Source organism: Bubalus kerabau, chromosome 8 (genome assembly GCF_029407905.1).
Source record: "Bubalus kerabau isolate K-KA32 ecotype Philippines breed swamp buffalo chromosome 8, PCC_UOA_SB_1v2, whole genome shotgun sequence".
Classification (NCBI taxonomy): Eukaryota; Metazoa; Chordata; class Mammalia; order Artiodactyla; family Bovidae; genus Bubalus; species Bubalus kerabau.
Genome location: NC_073631.1, coordinates 110447264 through 110466686, shown reverse-complemented (window position 1 = coordinate 110466686; position 19423 = coordinate 110447264). Strand labels below are relative to the sequence as shown.

General features: G+C 48.9%; 1 protein-coding gene across 1 annotated transcript; it reads left to right on the top strand.

Moving 5' to 3' along the window:
• The first annotated feature begins 808 nt into the window (after positions 1–808).
• On the top strand, positions 809–19071 carry TCAF2 (TRPM8 channel associated factor 2). The gene is made up of 8 exons (XM_055591187.1): positions 809–906; positions 4206–4839; positions 8134–9125; positions 9379–9473; positions 10722–10935; positions 11249–11488; positions 13501–13838; positions 16419–19071. The coding sequence occupies exons 2-8, from the start codon at positions 4217–4219 to the stop codon at positions 16659–16661; spliced, it is 2745 nt and encodes a 914-aa protein (XP_055447162.1). The 5' UTR covers positions 809–906; positions 4206–4216; the 3' UTR covers positions 16662–19071.
• The last annotated feature ends 352 nt before the right edge of the window (positions 19072–19423 follow it).

The window sequence follows — 19423 nt, the reverse complement described above, 5'->3', positions numbered from 1 at the left end:
CCCATGGACTGCAGCTCACCAGGCTCCTCCGTCCATGGGATTTTCCAGGCAAGAGTACTGGAGTTGGGTGCCATTGCCTTCTCCGGACAAAACAAACAAACGACAAAAAATCCTTGAAAGTAAAAATAGTGTATCGACTGCGCAAAACTGCAAAATCAGATTCCCAAGCAAACCTGCGCCTCTTTAACCTTGATTTTGACCTTCCCACTCCTCTTGGGTAGAAACTCAAGCCGCAGCCCCTCTATCACTTCAGCTGGAGTGGACGTGTCTGGTGTTGTTAACAGGCACGCTTCCTTGCCAGCAAGCATATCCCTGGGCAACATTCCTGTCTACAGTTCCAGACGGTTCTGATGGAGCTCCATGGATCCCCGCGAATTCCTCCCGGCACGCGGTGCACGGCGGGAGACTGACCACCAGGGGACAGGCCCTCAACGCAGGAGCAACCCGGTGGGGAAGACGCGGAAGCCTCGGTTCTCGGGCGCCGCACCCGGGACTGGAGGGGAAGGGGCCCCGATCCACGCGGGGCCAAAGCCGACCCGGGTCGAGGGTCACGGTGTTGTTGGCTTGTCCGCCCCGAGTCTCTTATTGGAGACTCGGCGTGTGCTTTCCTCATCAAACGTGACAGAAACTTTGCCCAGCTCCCTCGCACACAGCAGGATCCCTCGTAGGGTCTGAGGAAGCGGGGGTTCTGACCCCCAGGGGTGTCCATGATCAGGGCTGCCCATCCCCCAGGGCACCTCCCCGGGTGCGGCGGGCGGGGCGGGGCCGCGGGGCGGAGGCTCCGGGAAGGACGCGCCCCCTCCCCGGCCCGCCCCGCTCCCCCGGCCTACAAGTCTGCGCACAGGAAGCGCCTCCGCATCTGTACCTGCGCCCTGGTCCGCTCCCCGCACCCCGCCCCGCCGAAGCGTGAGTTCGCGGGTCCAAGCGCGTCATTTGGGGGGGGGGTGGCTTCGGGCGGGGGCCGAGGACCTGGGGAGACCGGTGCGCCCCCAGGTGCCAGATGCAGGCCAGAGATCATTCCAGGCGGTGGGCAGTCGCGGTGTCTCTGGTCTCCTTAGGTTCACGTTCTGGTTTCCTCTCGCCCTTCCTTTCCCTATTTTCGTTGTCTCGAAACGCTTTCCTTTCGCCTCTTTGCATTTCTGGGTCAAGAATTTGACAGAAGATGTGTGGTTGTATGAGGGTGTGTTTGTGGGTGCGTGTGCATGCATGTGAACGTAGTAACAGTTGTAGTCAGAGTTCTGAGAACGTCTTTTTTCTCATTTCCTGTGGTTTTTTGGGGTTTTGTTTTTTTGTTTGTTTGTTTTGTTTTGTTTTTGGTGCTTTTCCTGTAAAACTAGGGAGGCTCAGATTCATGAAAGAGCTCACTTGTCTTGTCAGAGGCTTGACCTCAGACTTCCTGATCTCTCGCTGCGCTTTTCCATCCCAAACCCACATACTGAAATCATTCACCCTCTGGCTTTCATACTCCAGCTGGGGACTCGTACTTTTTTGTGAATTCACTTTCCTGCAGGCAGTATTCAGAATAAGGCGATAGATGGGTTGTTGTTGTTTAGTCACTCAGTCGTGTCCAACGTTTTGCAACCCCATGGACTGTAGCCCACCAGGCTTCTCTGTCCATGGGATTTCCCAGGCAAGAATACTGGAGTGAGTTGCCATTCCCTTCTCCAGGGGATCCCTGGATCAGGGCTCCAACCCAGGTCTCCCACATTGCAGGCAGGCTGTTTACAGTCTGAGCCACCAGGGAAGCCCCTCAGATGGGAAGGATAGTTAAAAAAAAAGAAAGAAAAGGAGCTGGAGTTTTATGAGGAATACTGGGCATGCTTAAGGAGCCAAGCCTTCTAGAGAATTGGTAGTGAAAGTGAAAGGAAAAAAAGTTTAGAAAACTGTGGAAAGCCCAAACTCTGCAGGCTTAAAATCCAGGGGGAGGCACCCAGCTTTTCCCACGGGAGTGGATGAAACTGATGAGGACGAGACGCTTGTGGAAGATTGTAGATGAGACTACAGAATGCATCTTAGGGACAGAAACCAGCTTGCTCTCCTCTGGATAAGAATGTAAATTGAAAGCAGTGGTATTTGATAAGTGGGAAAAACAAGGGCAAAATGGAGGTGGCTGACAGTGTATGGAAACAGGAGGGAGGAGAGTCCTTGGAAGGGAAGTGTTTGGTGCTTGTCAGTTTCGGTGGTTCCCCAAAGCCAAGCCTTATAGAAGGACCTGAGCACAGGTAGTTTACTTGGGAAGTGAGCCCAGAGCTGCACAGTGAGGACAAGGAGAGGAGGAAACCGGGAAGGACCCTGGTCCAGTAAAGAAGGATCTCTCACTAAGCTGTTTACCGCTGTGGGCAGCTGGAGCCCAATTCCTGGGGTAACCCATGAGGGGCTCCAGAATGCACCTAGGATGGCTCTACCCCAGGGGAAGCTTCCCCCATATCAGCTCACCGCCACTTCAGGGCTGCCCCTGGACCCTTGCCCAGGTGAGAAGGTCTCCCAGTGCCCAGGAGAGTCCTCCAGGGCTGTTGCTGGATGAGGTCTGGGGCACACAGCGCGCCTGCTACCTGGCTCTTGTCGCTTGGAGAGGCCAGAAAGCACAGCAGAGGGACAGACACTCGTGATTTCTGTTCTCCTTGCCTACCTGACACTGGACGTTTTTATCTGGATTCTCTTTATCTTCCAAAACAATCCTCCAAAGGATGTACTGTTCTCTTTATACAAATGGGAAGACTGGTGTATAAATAGTTTATCCAAGAGGAGCTGCTCGGAAGGGAAAAATGAACTCAGTTTTAGGCACACCAAATTTTCAAAGTCCTGGGAAACCTCAGAATGTTCCCCAAAGTAGAGGTAGGGAACTCCCTAGTGAGGGCAGACCTAATAAACTGGGAGGTGTTTCCCAATCATTTAGTCAGAGCTACCAGAACGAATTTTGTTTCTGAAAGGTCAACTGACCTTTTTGTCCAGAGAAATAATGTCCTGAGTCATCTCAGCTTAACTCTTACTTTGATCTTCTTGCTCCTGTGGAATCCAGCCCCACCCTCACACCACTCAGGTTCTGCTCCTCCAGCCCCCATGGGGCTTCTCTCTGTTAAAAAGCTCCCAGAGAGAAGGCTGCGGGGAAGGGATAGTTCAAAAGTTTTTAATGGATATGTCCACACTGCATATTTAAAATGGATAAACAACTACTGTATGACACAGAGAACTCGGCTCAATGTTATGTGGCAGCCTGGAGGGGTGGGGAGTTTGGGAGAGAATGGATACATGTATGTGTCTGCTTGAGTTACATTACCATCACTCTTTGGCTTCCCTGGTGGCTCAGACGGTAAAGTGTGGTAAAGTGTCTGCCTGCAATGAGAGAGACCCGGGTTCAATCCCTGGGTTGGGAAGATCCCCTGGAGAAGGAAATGGCAACCCACTCCAGTACTCTTGCCTGGAAAATTCCACAGACTGAGGAGCCTGGCAGGCTACAGTCCCTAGGGTCACAAAGAGTCAGGCATGACTTCACCTTCACTTTCTTTCACTTTCTCCATCACTGTTTACCTGAAACTTACCATGACACTGTTAATCGACTATACCACAATACAATGTAAAATAAAAAGTTAAAGAAAAAAGTGCTCGCTTGCAGCATTTCAGGTCTCAACTTAAATCTCAGGTCTTAGCTTCAATGTCACTCTCTCATGTGGGCCTTTACTGTAACCCCATCTAAAGTAATTTTCTGGTTGCTGGATATCACATCACTGTTTTATTTTCATCTAACGATTATTAATGGCTGCATTTTATCTGCTTGTCTACCTAATTATTGTCCTTCCCCTTCTCAAATATTAGATTCGTGAAAGCAGGGACCTTGTCTGTTGTGTTCCTTGCTGAACCCCCGGGCCTTCCACCACTCGGGGTACCTAACAAGTGGTTTTCATCCCAATGCATTATTTATGTATTTATTTATGGCTGCATAAAGTCTTAGCTGTGGCTTGTGGGATCCTCTCTACCAGCTCACTGTTGGGGCTCAAGGGTGGCTTATGGCCCTGCTGCATGTGGGACCTTAGTTCCCGGACCAGGGATCAAACCTGTGTTCCTTGGATTGCCAAGGCAGATTCTTAACCACTGGAATACCAAGGCAGTCCCTGAATGCATTCAGTTTTCTTTCTTTTTTTTTTTTTGCCCCACACGTTTCTTCCTTTGTTCTGACCAAGCTGAGTCTTTGCTTTCTCCTCCTGCAGCTCACTGAACCATGGCGACAACTCCTGCGGCTGCCTTTGAGGCCCTCATGGATGGAGTGACAAGCTGGGAGGTACCCGAAAGCCCTGTTCCCAGTGAACTCCTTCTTACTGGAGAGGCTGCCTTCCCAGTGATGGTGAACGATAAAGGCCAGGTCCTCATTGCGGCCTCCTTCTATGGCCGAGGCCGCCTGGTGGTGGTGTCGCACGAGGGCTATCTGCTGGATGCCGGCCTGGCCCCGTTTCTTCTCAATGCAGTGCGCTGGCTCTCTCCCTCTCCTGGGGCGCCTGTTGGCGTGCACCCATCGCTGGCATCACTAGCACACATCCTGGAGGGCTCCGGGGTGGAGGCACAGGTTCACCCAGAACCAGCAGAACCCCTGGAGGTTTACTGCATCAGTGCCTACAATGACACCATGACTGCGGAACTGATCCAGTTTGTGAAACGTGGTGGGGGCTTGCTCATCGGGGGCCAGGCCTGGTACTGGGCCAGTCAGCACGGTAGTGACAAGGTGCTGTCCGAGTTCCCAGGGAACCAGGTGACCAGTGTGGCCGGAGTGTACTTCACTGACACCTATGGGGACAAAGGCCACTTCAAGGTCTCCAAGAAGGTGCCCAAGATCCCTGTCCAGGTCAGGTAAGTGGTGTCCCTCCCGGGAGTCTGATGCGTGTCCACAATAAATCTGATCCTCATTGGTGAGCTTCACTTTAATACACTTGGTTTTCTACTGCTTTTCAGAACCACCAGAAAGAAAGGTAAAGACAAGTGTAATGCACTAAGGCACAGGAAGGGCTGAGTTCTCACTTTTCCTGCTGTCTGTGGCCAGAGCAACAATCGATCTGTTAGAAGTGCTTGTCTTATTCATCAGTCTGTCTGATGCCTGGGTTGGGCAGGGTGGGGGCTTCCCGGGTGGCTCCGTGGTACAGGCTGGAGCTATGCTAGGCCTGTTCAGCAGGAGAGCTGGGAGTCCTGATGGAGGGATGTCTGATGGGAACTGGAGCCCAAGAGAAGACACAGTGACGGCCAGAGACACAGCTTGAGGGAGACAAGTACCTTGGCTCCTTTATGCCTCCAGGCTTGGCCGGTGAACTGAACTGGAGTGAGGAGAGAGGACAGGAGTCGAGATTTCCATGATCAAATACTTTTAAGGACGGTTGTTGCCACTTAGGGAGCTGTACAGGACCAGGAAAGGAAAGATTAGAGGAGGTCAGAAGTTTTGGATGTTTGTGGTTTTGTGTAGCTCGTTAAATCAGTGACTCGCTATGCGTAGCCACGGGTAATAGAAGCCATGCTGTAGTGGACTGATCTTGTAGTTTATTTCTCTTCTGTAACAAAGTCCAGGCATATAATCAGGACTGTGGCATCAACTCCCTGCTTTATGATAACCCAGGTTCATTCATGCATATTCATTCGTTCCCTCTCTTGCTCTCTCTTTCTCTCTCCCTCCCAATCTCCCTCTATCTTTGTCTCTCTTCCCCTTTACCACTTCCATGATCCACACCTCTCCCTATGATGATGCTTCACATTTATCCTTATGATTTCAAGATTGCTACTACTATTTTTGGCAATATAATTACACCCCAGCAAGAATAAGCTATAATGAATATACCTGCTGCATATGTCTCTTTTAATGTAGATAGTAATATGCTTTCTGGGAGCCCTGACTATCAGACTTCTGTAATGTTTCAGTGGCCAAAATTAGCTTACCTGGCCAACCCTAGCTGCCAGAGGGCCTGAAGGGCTGAATATTTTTAAATGGGCACTGGCACCTCTGAAGAAGTCAAGATTCTGCTGTAAGGAAGGGCATGTTGTTCAGTTGCCAGGTTGTGTCTGACTCTGCAACCCCATGGACCGCAGCACACATGGCTCCTCTGTCCTCCACTATCTCCCGGAGTTTGCTCAAATTCACGTCTATTGAGTCGATGATGCTATCTAACCATCTCATTTTCTGCCACCCCCTTCCCCTTTTGCCATCAATCTTTCCCAGCATCAGGGTCTTTTCCAGTGAGTTGACTCTTCACATCAGGTGGCCAAAGTATTGAAGCTCAGCATCAGTCCTTCCAATAAATATTCAGGGTTGACTTGTTTAGGAATGACTTGTTTGATCTTGACTGGAGATCAGACCAGTCAAGGAAGGGCAGACACACATTTAGAAAGCAGTTAGCAGTGTCCTCAGCCCCAAGGCCTGGCACGCTTAGACTTGGCTCCCTCTGAAAGGGTTGGGAGGTGATGAGTTATTCAGAGAACCAGGGTGCATCTGATTCATTCCAACTTCTCTTTAAGTCTCAGGGACAAACAGGTAAATCTCACCAACTAATTCCTCTTAATAGTTCTGAAGGACTCCTATCCAGCAAACTAAACCTGTTTTCTTGTTTTTCTTCATCTACACCTACATTTCTCATCTCTGCCACGGAATCTGAAGTGCCTTTTGTTTTGTTTATGTTTTGAAAACATAACCAGAAGGTACCATTATCACATCTAAAAGAAGTAATAATTTCTTAATGTCATTATCCATTTCCATAATTGTCTTATTTTTTCACAGTTTTTTGAATTGATCTTTTAGTAAAACCCAAATATTTTGATAGCTTGATATGACTTCTATGTCTCATAAAATACTGAGTTTTCTTTCCAATCTTTTTATCTCTTGCTGTTTTTTTCTTAAGGAAACTAGGTACTTTGTCCTGAACAGTTTCCCCATAGTATAGAATGTGTTTCCTTGAAAAAAGTCTGTGTTTTGCTGACTGAATCCCTATAGTGAAGTTGAATAAAGTCCTTTGATCCCTGTATTTCTTGTAAATTAGAAGTTTGATCTAGATTCTACATCAGAGTTTGGCAAACTATGGCACGTGAGTCAGCCCCCTCTGTGTGTTCAGTTCAGTCACTCAATTGTGTCCAAATCTTTGCAACCCCATGGACTGCAGCATGCCAGGCTTCTCTGCCCATCACCAACTCCCGGAGCTTACTCAAACTCATGTCCATCAAGTCGGTGATACCATCCAACCATCTCATCCTCTGTCGTCCCCTTCTCCTCCTGCCCTCAATCTTTCCCAGCATCAGGGTCTTTTCCAATGAGTCAATTCTTCACATCAGGTGGCCAAAGTATTGGAGTTTCAGCTTCAGCATCAGTCCTTCCAATGAATATTCAGGACTGATTTCCTTTAGGATGGACTAGTTGGATCTCCTTGCAGTCCAAGGGATTTTCAAGAGTCTTCTCCAACACCACAGTTCAAAAGCAGCAATCCTTCGGCGCTCAGCCTTCTTTTTCTCAGTAACAAGTAGTAAATGCAGTCGTCACATTTAAGTGACACTTTTTAAAAAGAGTGCACGCTAAGTCACATCAGTCGTGTCTGGCTCTTTGTGATCGTATGGACTGTAGCTCACCAGGCTCCTCTGTCCATGGGATTCTTCAGGCAAGAATACTGGAGCGGGTCGCCATGCCCTCCTGCAGGCATGGCAGGATCTCGACCCAAGGATTGAACCCCTATCTCCTATGTCTCCTGCATTGGCAGGTGGGTTCTTTACCACTAGCACCACCTGGGAAGCCCTTTAAAAAGAGTGTATAAATCTTCAAGTGTAGTATGAAGAGTTTACTTGTAACACATTCCTAGATCAGAACTAGCATGTGGAGAGTGGGATTTGATGTTCTATACTGCCTTCTTTACAGAAATGTTACTCTGAAGAATAGAGGTACTTTTTAACTTCATTCATTTCTATGTTCAATAGTAAGCTTACCTCAGAGATACTGTGAGTTCAGTTCCAGACCACTGCAATAAAGTGAGTCATACAAGTGACTCAAATCTCCAGTGTTACTAATGAGAGTGAGAAAATTGGTGTGAACTGTGTAACCTCCTACCCTTCCAGATTTCTGTATTCAGTGAGCCGGTCTCTGTGGTTCCCCATCTGAGTGCAGCCCCTTTGTTCCTTTTCCAGGTGTGGGGAGGACCTCAGGCAGGATCAGCAGCAGCTCCTGGAAGGGATCTCGGAGCTTGACATCGGGACGAGGGGACTCCCCTCGCAGCTGCTGGTGCACGGGGCCCTGGCCTTCCCCCTGGGCTTAGATGCCTCTCTCCGATGCTTCCTGGCAGCTGCCCGCTATGGCCAGGGCCGGGTGGTGCTGGCTGCCCATGAGGGCATGCTCTCTAATCCCAGTTTGGGACCCTTTTTACTCAATGCTGTGCGCTGGCTGGCCAAAGGCCAGACAGGCAAAGTTGGGGTGAACACCAGTCTAGAAAAACTGCACACCCTGCTGTTGGAGCATGGTCTTGAGTGCAGTCTTGAGCCCCATCTGACAAGTGACGTGTGCGTCTACTGCTGTACAGCTTACAGCGACAAGGAGGCTAAGCGGCTGCAGGAGTTTGTGGCGGAGGGCGGGGGCTTGCTGATCGGGGGCCACGCCTGGTGGTGGGCCTCCCAGAACCCTGGCCGCTCCGCGTTGGCTGATTTCCCCGGTAACCTCATACTGAACAGCTTTGGCCTCAGCATCCTACCTTGGACCTTGGACCCGGGCTGTTTCCCGGTCCCTTCCGCCGACAGCCTGAACTACCACTTCCGCAAGGCGCTGTCTGAATTCCAGGCTAACTTGAACCTCGAGGGTGGCAACTTGGAGAAGAACTGGCTGGCGAAACTGAGAGTGGATGGAGCTGCCTTCCTCCAGATTCCCGCAAAGGGGGTCCCTGCCTATGCCTCCCTGCACCGGCTCCTGAGGAAGCAGCTGCGGCTTCGTCTTTCGGGATTCCCAGCTGTGAGCCGGGAGAACCCGGTGGCCGGTGACTCCTGTGAGGCGGTGGTGCTCTGCCTGGCCACGGAGCTGGCGCGCTCCGGCACTGACTGCTCCGAGCTGGCACAGGGGCTTGGAGCCTGGTCCTGCGGCTCCAATCTGTGCCCATCAGAACACACAGTGGAGATCGATGCACGCAACCCAAGTAGGCCACCAGGGGCCTGGCGGGGGACAGGCGGGGGGGCCCGTGGGCTCCGTGGGATATTGTAGGGGCTGAAGGTTCGGTGGGCCAGTTCCTTTCTCCATCAGGCACTTTCAAGGAGATGGGAGTGGGGTTCTGCTCTGGGCTTAGGTGGGCTTTAGGCAGGAAGCAGGGATGAGCTGAGGTGTGCAGGACAAGGCTGTAGCTCTGGGAGGCGGGGAAGAACTCAGCCTTTGCTGTGCCTTTTGTCACCCAGGCGATGATGCCTGGATGAGTACAGGGCTTTACCTCCCAAACGGACAACTTACAGAAGTCTCCTTGTGTGAAGCTGCAGCTTGCGCCGGCCTGAAGGTAAGGCTCGGACCCCACCACTGCCTCCTTTCATTCTCATCCAGCTCACTGCTCTTCTGCCAGAGTGCAGGAAGGCATCGTCCTACCCACGTTACAGGTGAAGCAGCTAAGCTTCTGGGAGCCTAAGGGAGTGACTCCCTGCAGAAGGAAATGGCTACCCGCTCCCAGTAGTCTGGCCTGGAAAAATCCCATGGACACAGAGGAGCCTGGCGGGCTGTAGTCCATGGGGTCGCAGAGAGGAGGACCCAACTGAGTGCGTGTGTAGAGCTCCTCACCTCAGACCGAGTCCTCTAAGACAAGCCCTCAACTCTCCACCTTCTGACGGGAATGTGGGGGAAAGGACACCGGACATATTCTGAACCGCAGGCATTTCCCAGCCCGGCCTTTCTGGGTTTTACATCTTTACCTTCATCCCTAAAGGGTGTGCATAACCCCATCACTCACAAAAATAGACCATGATGCCAAATTAAAATTGCTCCTGCCTCAATTCTGAGGGTCACTTCCTACCACGGTTAGGGTCTCTTGGAGGTCAGTCTCCCTTCTCGCGCTCACTTGCAGTAACCCTGAGAAAAGCAGTTCCAGGCCTCCAGACGAGATGCACTTTATCTGTCTGAGCAGGAAGGGAGGCCGGGATGAGCCCTCATCCCATGTCCCACTGTGTCTGATGGGCCTCCTGTCTGGCACGAAGAGCGGCCAAGGATTCCCTCTGCTTTATTCCTGGCATCAGAACCGCCTCAGGGGCTTGATCCCTGGTGTAGGAGCCCAAGTTCTGTCTAGTACAGAGGCACCACGAGCTGCCAGTCAGTATCAGCCTCAGGGTTATGTCTGGTCTGCCTGATGGTGGTCCACTGTGGTGGTGGTGGTGGTGGTGGTTTAGTCGCTAAGTCGTGTCCAACTTGCGATCCCATGCACTGTAGCCCGCTAGGCTCCTCTGTCCATGGGATTTCCTTCTCCAGGGGATCTTCCCAACCCAGGGATCGAACCTAGGTCTCCTGCTCTGCAGGCAGATTCTTTACCTACTGAGCTACCAGGGAAGTCAGTCCACTGTGCAGCTGTTTAAATCCCTAGAAATATGATTTTACGTCCTGTTCAGTGCATATGACTTTTAGAGTGCTACCATCTCATGGTTTGCATGCACCACTTACAGAAAGGGGAGGCTGGAGTTTTCTCAGAACCTCCCACACACAACCCCGCAACCACAGCCCAGGGAACCAGCTCCGCCCACGCGTGGTGCAATTCCCGTTCCAGTTACAGATTGGCTGCCACACCGATGACTTGATGAGTGCCAACAAGCTGTCTCGAGCCCCCGTGGTGACTCACCAGTGCCATATGGACAGGACCGAACAGTCAGTCTCCAACCTCTGGGGCGGCCTTCTCTACGTCATCGTGCCCACGGGCTGTAACCTGGGGCCCGTGTCCATCACCATCAAGAGGGCTGTGCCTGCCCCGTATTACAAGCTGGGTGAGTGGACTGAACGTGGAGGAGGAGAGCGGGGGATGCTGTGTAGTTGTGGGCTGGTTGCCAAGGAGCAGAGGCGAAAGGATTGGTGGACAGGAGAAGGGACTGCTGGAGATGGCAGTGGAGGCAGGAATGAGAAATCCCTGTGTCCATGGAGACTTCAGGGCAGAACACAGGGTAGGGTCTGGGGGCCCGTCCTTCTCTGCACAGCATGTAGATGTGCATGGTAATCGTCCCTTATTTCAGTGTCCTCCTCCTGGTCAGCTCAAGGGAGGTGGAGGAAGTGGGTGACAGGTTCCATGATGTTTATTCCCAGGTGAGACATCCTTGGAGGCGTGGAGGAGCTGTATTCAGGAGAGCCCGGCTCCCTGGGGAGAGCTCGCGACAGACAACATTATCTTGACCGTGCCGACTGCAGACCTGCGGGCCCTGGAGGACCCAGAGCCCTTGCTCCGCCTCTGGGATGAGATGATGGAGGCTATAGCCAGGCTGGCGGCCCAGCCCTTCCCTTTCCGCCGTCCAGAGAGGATTGTTGCTGATGTGCAGATCTCAGCCGGTAGGTGCTCCAGAGGGATGCTCCTAGCGGGTAGACACCTTTTCTTTACTATTTTGCATTTCTTTGGGCCTGTTGTTTTCTTTCTTTCATTCTTTCTTCCTTCCTTTCTGTAGTGTCCTTGTCTGGTTTCGGTATCAGAGTGATGACAGCTTCCTAGAATGGTTTTGGGTGGATTCTGTCCGCTTCGGTCTTTTGGGAGTTTGAGAAGGATCGGTATAAATTCTACTGTGTTTGTTGGGTAGAGTTCCTCAGTGAAGCCATCCAGTCCTGGACTTTTTGTTTGTACCAAGGTATTTTTCTATATATCGATTCTGTTTCACTTCTAGTGAGTGAGTGATCTGTTCAGATTGTCTGTTTCTTCTTGTCGCAGTTTGCACAGGCTGTGTGTTTCTAGAAACTGGTCCAAGAAACTTGTCCATTTCTTCTTGTCCAGGTTGTTGGCATGTAACTGTTCACAGTATTCTTCCCCCCCCCCCCTTTTTAAAATTTATTTATTTTAATTGGAGGCTAATTACTTTACAATATTGTATTGGTTTTGCCATACATCAACATGAATCCACCACGGGTGTACACGTGTTCCCAATCCTGAACCCCCCTCCCACCTCCCTCCCCATACCATCCCTCTGGGTCATCCCAATGCACCAGCCCCAAGCATCCTGTATCCTGCATCGAACCTGGACTGGTGATTCTCTTAGGATTTTTTGTATCTCTGTGGGAGAAATACCATTTGTTACTTTGATACTTTGTTTACTTGGGTCCACTTGGTCTTCTCCTGAGCCTGGCCAGAGTTTGTTGACTGTCCTTTCAAAAAACCAGCTCTTGGATTTATTGATCTTTTCCATTGTTTTTGACTCTATTTTAGTTATTTTCTGCCTGATCTTTGTTATTGCTTCCTTTCTGCTGACTTTTATTTTGCCTTTTAAAATATCCAATATGTGTAAGGCATAATTTTACTGGTAAAGTAAGGGGAGAAAACTGCAACTGAAGACATGGAGATGAAAAGATGTTTACATGCAAAAAGGTAAATCATGTTCACCTACAGGTTAAGAATTCACAGAAGGGTGGAACAGTCTCAGAAAAACTGGTACTAGGACTTCAAGATGCTGGTGAGGATTCTTTCAAGGAGAGGTTATAACCTCTGAGATATCTCCTTCAACCATAATTCAGATTTGCAATGAAAAGAGGGGGTAAAAAGACTTATACTAAGTATTTAGTGGTTTAGAGAAAAGGCAATGGCACCCCACTCCAGTACTCTTGCCTGGAAAAATCCCATGGATGGAGGAGCCTGGTGGGCTGCACTCCACGGGGTCGCTAAGAGTCAGACACGACTGAGCGACTTCACTTTCACTTTTCACTTTCATGCTTTGGAGAAGGAAATGGCAACCCACTCCAGTGTTCATACCTGGAGAATCCCATGGACAGAGGAGCCTGGTGGGCTGCCATCTATGGGGTCGCACAGAGTCGGACATGACTGAAGTGACTTAGCAGCAGAGAAAAGAAGGACATCTTTTGCTTAAAAAAGGGGGGAAAAATTCAAAAAAATTCCTTTGGCCGTATTTGTAATCTTTTAACAAAGGGAAAGATTTTCATTGTTAAAAAGCATTGTTGAATTTGGACAACAGTGGTTTCTACAAGAGAAGGAATAACACTGCCTAGCCTCAAGGATCTCAGATTCAGATACAAGACCTAATGTTGCAGACTGGCATGCAAAGGAAACTCACACGAAAGGAAGCACTGAATTATAGTGGGAATGGCTGTGTAAAGAATTAATATTCTTTGGGGCCAGAGAAAGTGGGAGCCGTTTAACTCCAGAGTGGAAGTATGGGAAGGAGGCTGGGCACTCTTTGGACCAAGTCAAGGCGGGGCATCAGCTTTCCAAATCAGCAGGGAGATTCTGGAATTATCGGGTGCAGGCAGGATGGTGAGGAAAAGTTACCCAGTGGAGAGAAACGAAGGGAGATGGGTTTGGGTGGACCCTCCCCCCGTGCCTCATTCTGCCTTTGCGTTCCCAGGCTGGATGCACTCGGGCTACCCCATCATGTGCCACCTGGAGTCAGTGTCGGAGCTCATCGATGAGATGGGCATGAGAAGCCTCGGGCTCTGGGGCCCCGTGCATGAGCTGGGCCACAACCAGCAGCGGAAGGAGTGGGAGCTCCCCCCACACACCACCGAGGCCACCTGCAACCTGTGGTCGGTGTACGTGCACGAGACGGTCCTGGGCATCCCCAGGGCTCAGGCCCACCCCGCTCTGAGCCCTCCAGAACGGGAGAATAGGATCAAAACACACCTGAAGAAGGGAGCCCCCCTGTGCGACTGGGGAGTGTGGACAGCTCTGGAAACATATCTGCAGGTACTGAGCAGAAATTCAGGGAGATGGGTGCCCCCAGGCCCTCCATCATGGGGCATCCCAGATCCCAGGAGCTCGCCAAGTCCTTTCCGCCCCCACCAGCCTGCCCACCACCTTCCCTGGCTGCGGGGTGGTGCCTCTCAGGTCAAATATCTCTAAAATGCAGATAATGACACCTGCCCCACTCACATCCTGTGCTTTTGTATATGTAAAAGAAAATGACAACTATTATGAGAAAAAAATAACTAGAGAGACATACAGTCTCTGGGTATATCAGGCAAGAGCAGACACTCTGAGTAAGACACCCCTGAGACTGAGTCATATCTCTCCCACTCACTGGCTTGTCCTTTGACCCCTAACGAGTGCCTCGGAAATGGTGATTGTCTTGCTTTGCTTTCCCTCACCTTAGTTTTATGGGGTCAAGTGAGTGTTGCATCCCTTCATAGTGTGAGGAGCAACTGCATCACAAGAAGACCTCTTAGGAGGTAACTGTCAACAAAATTGTCAGGTTTCCACCACCCACTTGAAGCCAAAGTGTCTTCAGAATGAATAAGTAAATAACCAACCCAACAGAAGAACACCAAAGTCTCGAAGTGAGTTGATTTCCTGTGACATAAGCAGAGATCCCTTTCCCCTCTCCCATCCTGCTTTGAAGTTTAATATTTTCAAGCTGTGAAAGCCATGCCCCAGTCAGATCTCCTGCTCTGCCTTCTTTCCTCCTGCCGTTGCCTTAGCCCAGATCCTCAGCATCCTCCTCTCTGCTCTGAAAGCCTCTTAAGTTTTTCCCCCATCTTGCTTCAACCACCTTCAATCCACCTTCCACACCAACTCCAAAATAATCTGAATATTCCATGGTTAAGTCCCTCAAGTGTGCTCCTTCACATTCAGAAGAAAGGGGAAATGCTTAGATGGGTCTTGAAGGCCGTTCATCATCAGACCTTCACCAACACCTCCAGCTCCCAGTTTCCCACCTCCTTGATTATCCTGCAGTTTACGGAGCTACTTCCCACTAGGAACGCATTTGCTGATTCGGCTTCTGTGTCTCCCCATGCTTTCCTCCTGCAGCTGAGACGTGCTGAACGTCTTGTCTGTTTCCTGTCACATCACCTGTCCGAACTCAGCTCTCTTGTCCTCTTCTCCCAACATCATCTCCTGGACAAGCCAGCCTCTTTTGTAATTTGTCTACTTATATATCCGTCTCTCCGGTTGACCAGGGACCTCCAGAAGGACGAGAGCCCTAATCATTTTGGCCTAGCGCAGTACCTGACACACTGCAGATGTTTCATAATGTTATATGTGTAATAATATGTTCAGTGTGGTGATGTATTAATACAGATGAGCAGGAGGACTCACAAGGCCACGTCAGTGAGGACACAGCCGTGAGATCACAGGGAAGCTGAACAAAGTGCGCCTGTCCCTGCGGTCTCATACCCCAGACTCAGAGGATTCTCCTCCATAAAAGGGGGAGATCTTGGAAACCCCAAGATCGCTGCTAGCTCTAAATTTCTGTGAAAAGTGAAAGTGAAGTCGCTCAGTCATGTTCGACCCTTTGCAACCCCATGGACTGTAGCCCACCAGGCTCCCCTGTCCATGGGATTCTCTAGGCAAGAGTACTGGAGTGGGTTGTCATTTCCTTCTCCAGAGGATCTTCCCAACCCAGGGATCAAACTCAGGTCTCCCACATTACAGGCAGACCCTTTACTATCTGAGCCACCAGGGAATCAAAACTTTCTATAATCTTAGCAAATAAGAGTTTCCTACCCATGGCTTTCAGGTAGGTTCTTCCCTATGAAGTATGAGTCACTCATATGTTGAACTGCTTGTGACATGCCTGCTAATTTCTTGTTTTGCTCCAAAGGCAGTGTCCCATAGAGAAAAACAGTAGCCTTGAAAATAGTCACAGGTCTGAGATGGCTTGAAAAAAAAGAAAAAAAAAGATTTTATTATGTCTGAAAGATATTGTAAGTTCCCAGATTTGGGGACCGAATTCCTATCTCAGTTGAGCTCAAATCTGTCTGATGATGCCTAAGTCAAGAAAACACTTGGGAACTGAGAATACTACTTCTTTTTAATTAAAGAAATTACAGATAACAGAGATAAGTGTCATTTGTTAAGGATTTACCTCTTTTCAGCAATTAGCTTCCTTGTGTAGCCCCCTACTAGATTCAAAGGGTACAGGGTTTGTGACCAAAAAGTGGAATGAGCCAACACGATCGTGTTTATGATCAGAAGTAAGATGGGGAGACAGGGGCAAGTAAAGAAGCACAGCTAGCAACGGCTTCCCAGATGGCGCTGGTGGTAAAGAACCCATTGCCAGTGAGGGAGACGTAAGAGATGCGAGTTCGATCCCTGGGTCAGGAAGATCCCCTGGAGAAGGAAATGGCAACCCATTCCAGTATTCTTGCCTGGAGAATCCCATGGATGGGGGAGCCTGGTGGGCTACAGTCCATGGAATGGCAAAGAGTTGGACACAACTGAAGCGACTTAACACACACACAGAAATCACAGGAAATGAGATTCACTCGTGAACACGTATGTATTTCACAGACTTACACCTCATTCTGCTCCTTCCTCCTTTTCCAGCTCCAGGAGGCCTTTGGGTGGGAGCCGTTCACCCAGCTCTTTGCTGAGTACCAGACCCTCTCTGACATCCCCAATGACAATCCTGGCAAGATGAACCTGTGGGTGAGGAAGTTCTCTGAAAAGGTGCAGAAGAACCTGGCTCCGTTCTTTGAGGCCTGGGGCTGGCCCGTCAAGGAGGAAGTGGCTTCTAGCCTGGCCTGTCTGCCTGAGTGGGAAGAAAATCCCATGAGGATGTACATCTAGACTGCGATGTCAACAGTGGGCACCCAGCAGTGTGTGTTTGGAACGGGGGTGACCACAGAAGGGCGGGGGTGATCACTCGCCCACTCCACCTCCCTGTGTTTCTTGCTAGTGCGCCCTGAGCCTGAATCCTCCTTTGCCGCCTGTCCTCAGGAAGTCCTTTAAGATGCTAAGACAAAATGAAACCAGCTTTCTCAGGAAAACACTGCTGTGCTTCTTTTCTCATATCTCTGCCTCTATGCTCACTGCTACCCAGAGACCTGCTTTACCATCCTCGCTCTTCTGCAGAGGATGTTTCTTTGAGTTTCTGCAAGCTCTTGGCTTCTAATTATGACCAATAATTTTAAAGACTCTGGATTGCATTGTAATCTGATATCACTCCCTCACCCCAGCTGGCCCTGAACATACCACTTATCTCCAGCTCTCAGAAGCTTTCTGATTGTTAAGAGAGACAGGCTGTTCTAATGGAGATCGCCGTGAACCAGCTTTGGTTCTATGTAAAGTCACTCAACTCTCTGTGCATCTGGATTCTTATTTATGACATGGGGATAAAAAACATGTTTGATCACCGCCTGTCTGCACATAAGGGAGCTCTTCAGCCCAGTTTTGTGTGGACAACCTGCGAACTGAATCTCCCTTCAGAGTCTACCTCTTTGACGTTTGCATTCAGTGCCTGAGTGCCGGAGTCCAGCTCCAGCAACCAGGGATTCAATCTGAAAAGATGGACGCTGTCGGCAAGAGAAATGAGACAGCCTCTCAGTTTTCTATGGACTGCCTGTTTATTCCAAGTTTAAGATTCTCTTTTATACTTTTACAAAAACATTAGGCCAGAGGTTTGACATTTTCAGTTCCCCCTCTCCCAGATTTATTATCTCCATAAATCACTGTTGCTCTTCAAACAGAGTTCCTGCTTCAGTGATTCTCTCGGAATCAGCCTTATCATCTATTATCTACCTCCTCTAATGTGTCCTATAGTTAACTTGTGATTACATTGTAGCTCATGCTATGTTCCTCAGTTTACTACTTATCTTCCTAAATCCTGTTTGCCCCTAACATCCTGAGCTCACTATCTCTTAAAAAGGCTTCTAGCTATAGTGTCTCTAAAAATTCCTAACTTCTATAAGCTATAGTAAAATATGCTAACTTTACAACAGTCCTTAAATCTTTAACTTCTAACTATTTTAATTATTTCTAAGCCCTAAATTCAGTAAACTTTGCATAAACATTCTCCTCACAAATAGGCTTCATATATCAATCCCTCCCATGACCTCAAGCTATGGCCTATGTGCTCATCCTGGAACACTTTTTTGTAAAAGTCCTTGAACAAATGTCAGTGATTAACTTTATGAATTATTTTCTGAACACAACTGCAGAAGGCTTTGTGCCTTCGCATGCTCCTCTTAAGAACAATAAGCACCTTAATATTCCTTTTCAGTCAACTCAGCCGAGGAGAGGAAAAGACAAGTCAGATTTACAAGGCCTAACTCCTTCATCCCAGGATCCATGCCTGCGGAATGAGGAGAGGGGGCTGGGGACCGTGCCTCCATTTTGTCAGTAATGCCTAACACAGCTCCCGACATCTCCCCCTTTTTTATTTTTTAGAGCATAGGTATGAAACTCAGTAGATAGAGCAGAGACACTTCGGCTGAGTATCCTGAAAAGGCACGGGGCTGTTACACAAATCAGAACTAACAGGCATAAGCACATGGCCGCATTAATCATTATTGTAGAAAAGGATCCTTGGGAAAGATCCCCCTCCAGATTTTCGAAGAGGGAATTAGAAAGCCATTGAGAGGAAAAGTCAGACTCCGCCTGTTTCATATTCTGAATATCTTGATGAAACTTAGAAATATCAATACTAAAATCTGAATGATTCTAGATGCCTAAAATATGATTTCTAATGCATTCCCAAGAGTGCATGGACTCATTCACTTGTAGAGGGGTAACGCACATCCATTTAAATTCAGCACGGCACCTTAAAGACAATTTAATTTTTAAATTTGTAATTTCTTGCCCCATAAGCAGAACTGCTTCTTCTAAAGCATTGACCTTATTTTCTATTTTCATATCTATAATTTCCTGCATAGTAAGAGCGACGGAGACATTTTTGGACAGCTGATCGACAAACGAGGCCATATGCAATTCTTTTGACAGGGCAACAGCAGAAACCGTAACTGATGCAATTCTGGCAATCAAAGCAGTTATTCCCACAACCAGAGCTGCAATGAATCTCTTAGGTCAAGAAATTAAGCCATTAAGTTCATAGAAAACTTTAAATGCATAATCATCAAACCATTGTCCCTCTAATTTTACAGGAACCATCAAATATGGTGGTTGCTTTACAATCATCACAGCCTTATAATTACTATAATCATTCTCATCAACATAATTTGATATAAAACAATCCACACATATAACATTGTAAACAGTTTCTTCTTCAGAAACTTCCAAATCACTCTGATTTCTGGCCAACAAAAAGGCATAGGGAGAATGCAAGCAGGCCCGTACGATATATCTTTGTTCATTTAAAGGTCTATGTAAAATCACAGGTGCCATAGCAGCCAATGCATTCCATAACTCAGGCTGCATGGGACCCGTCCCATCGAAGCTCACTAAAGGAGGAACCCATCCATTAACATGCCACCTAGTAATTACTAAAGGCATAGGGAGAAATGAATTATTCCACGTGGACCTATAAGGTTTTACATAAATTAAGTCCCATCGTTGATTCGAAAGATAGGGGCACCCCCATTCGGTCAGAAAAT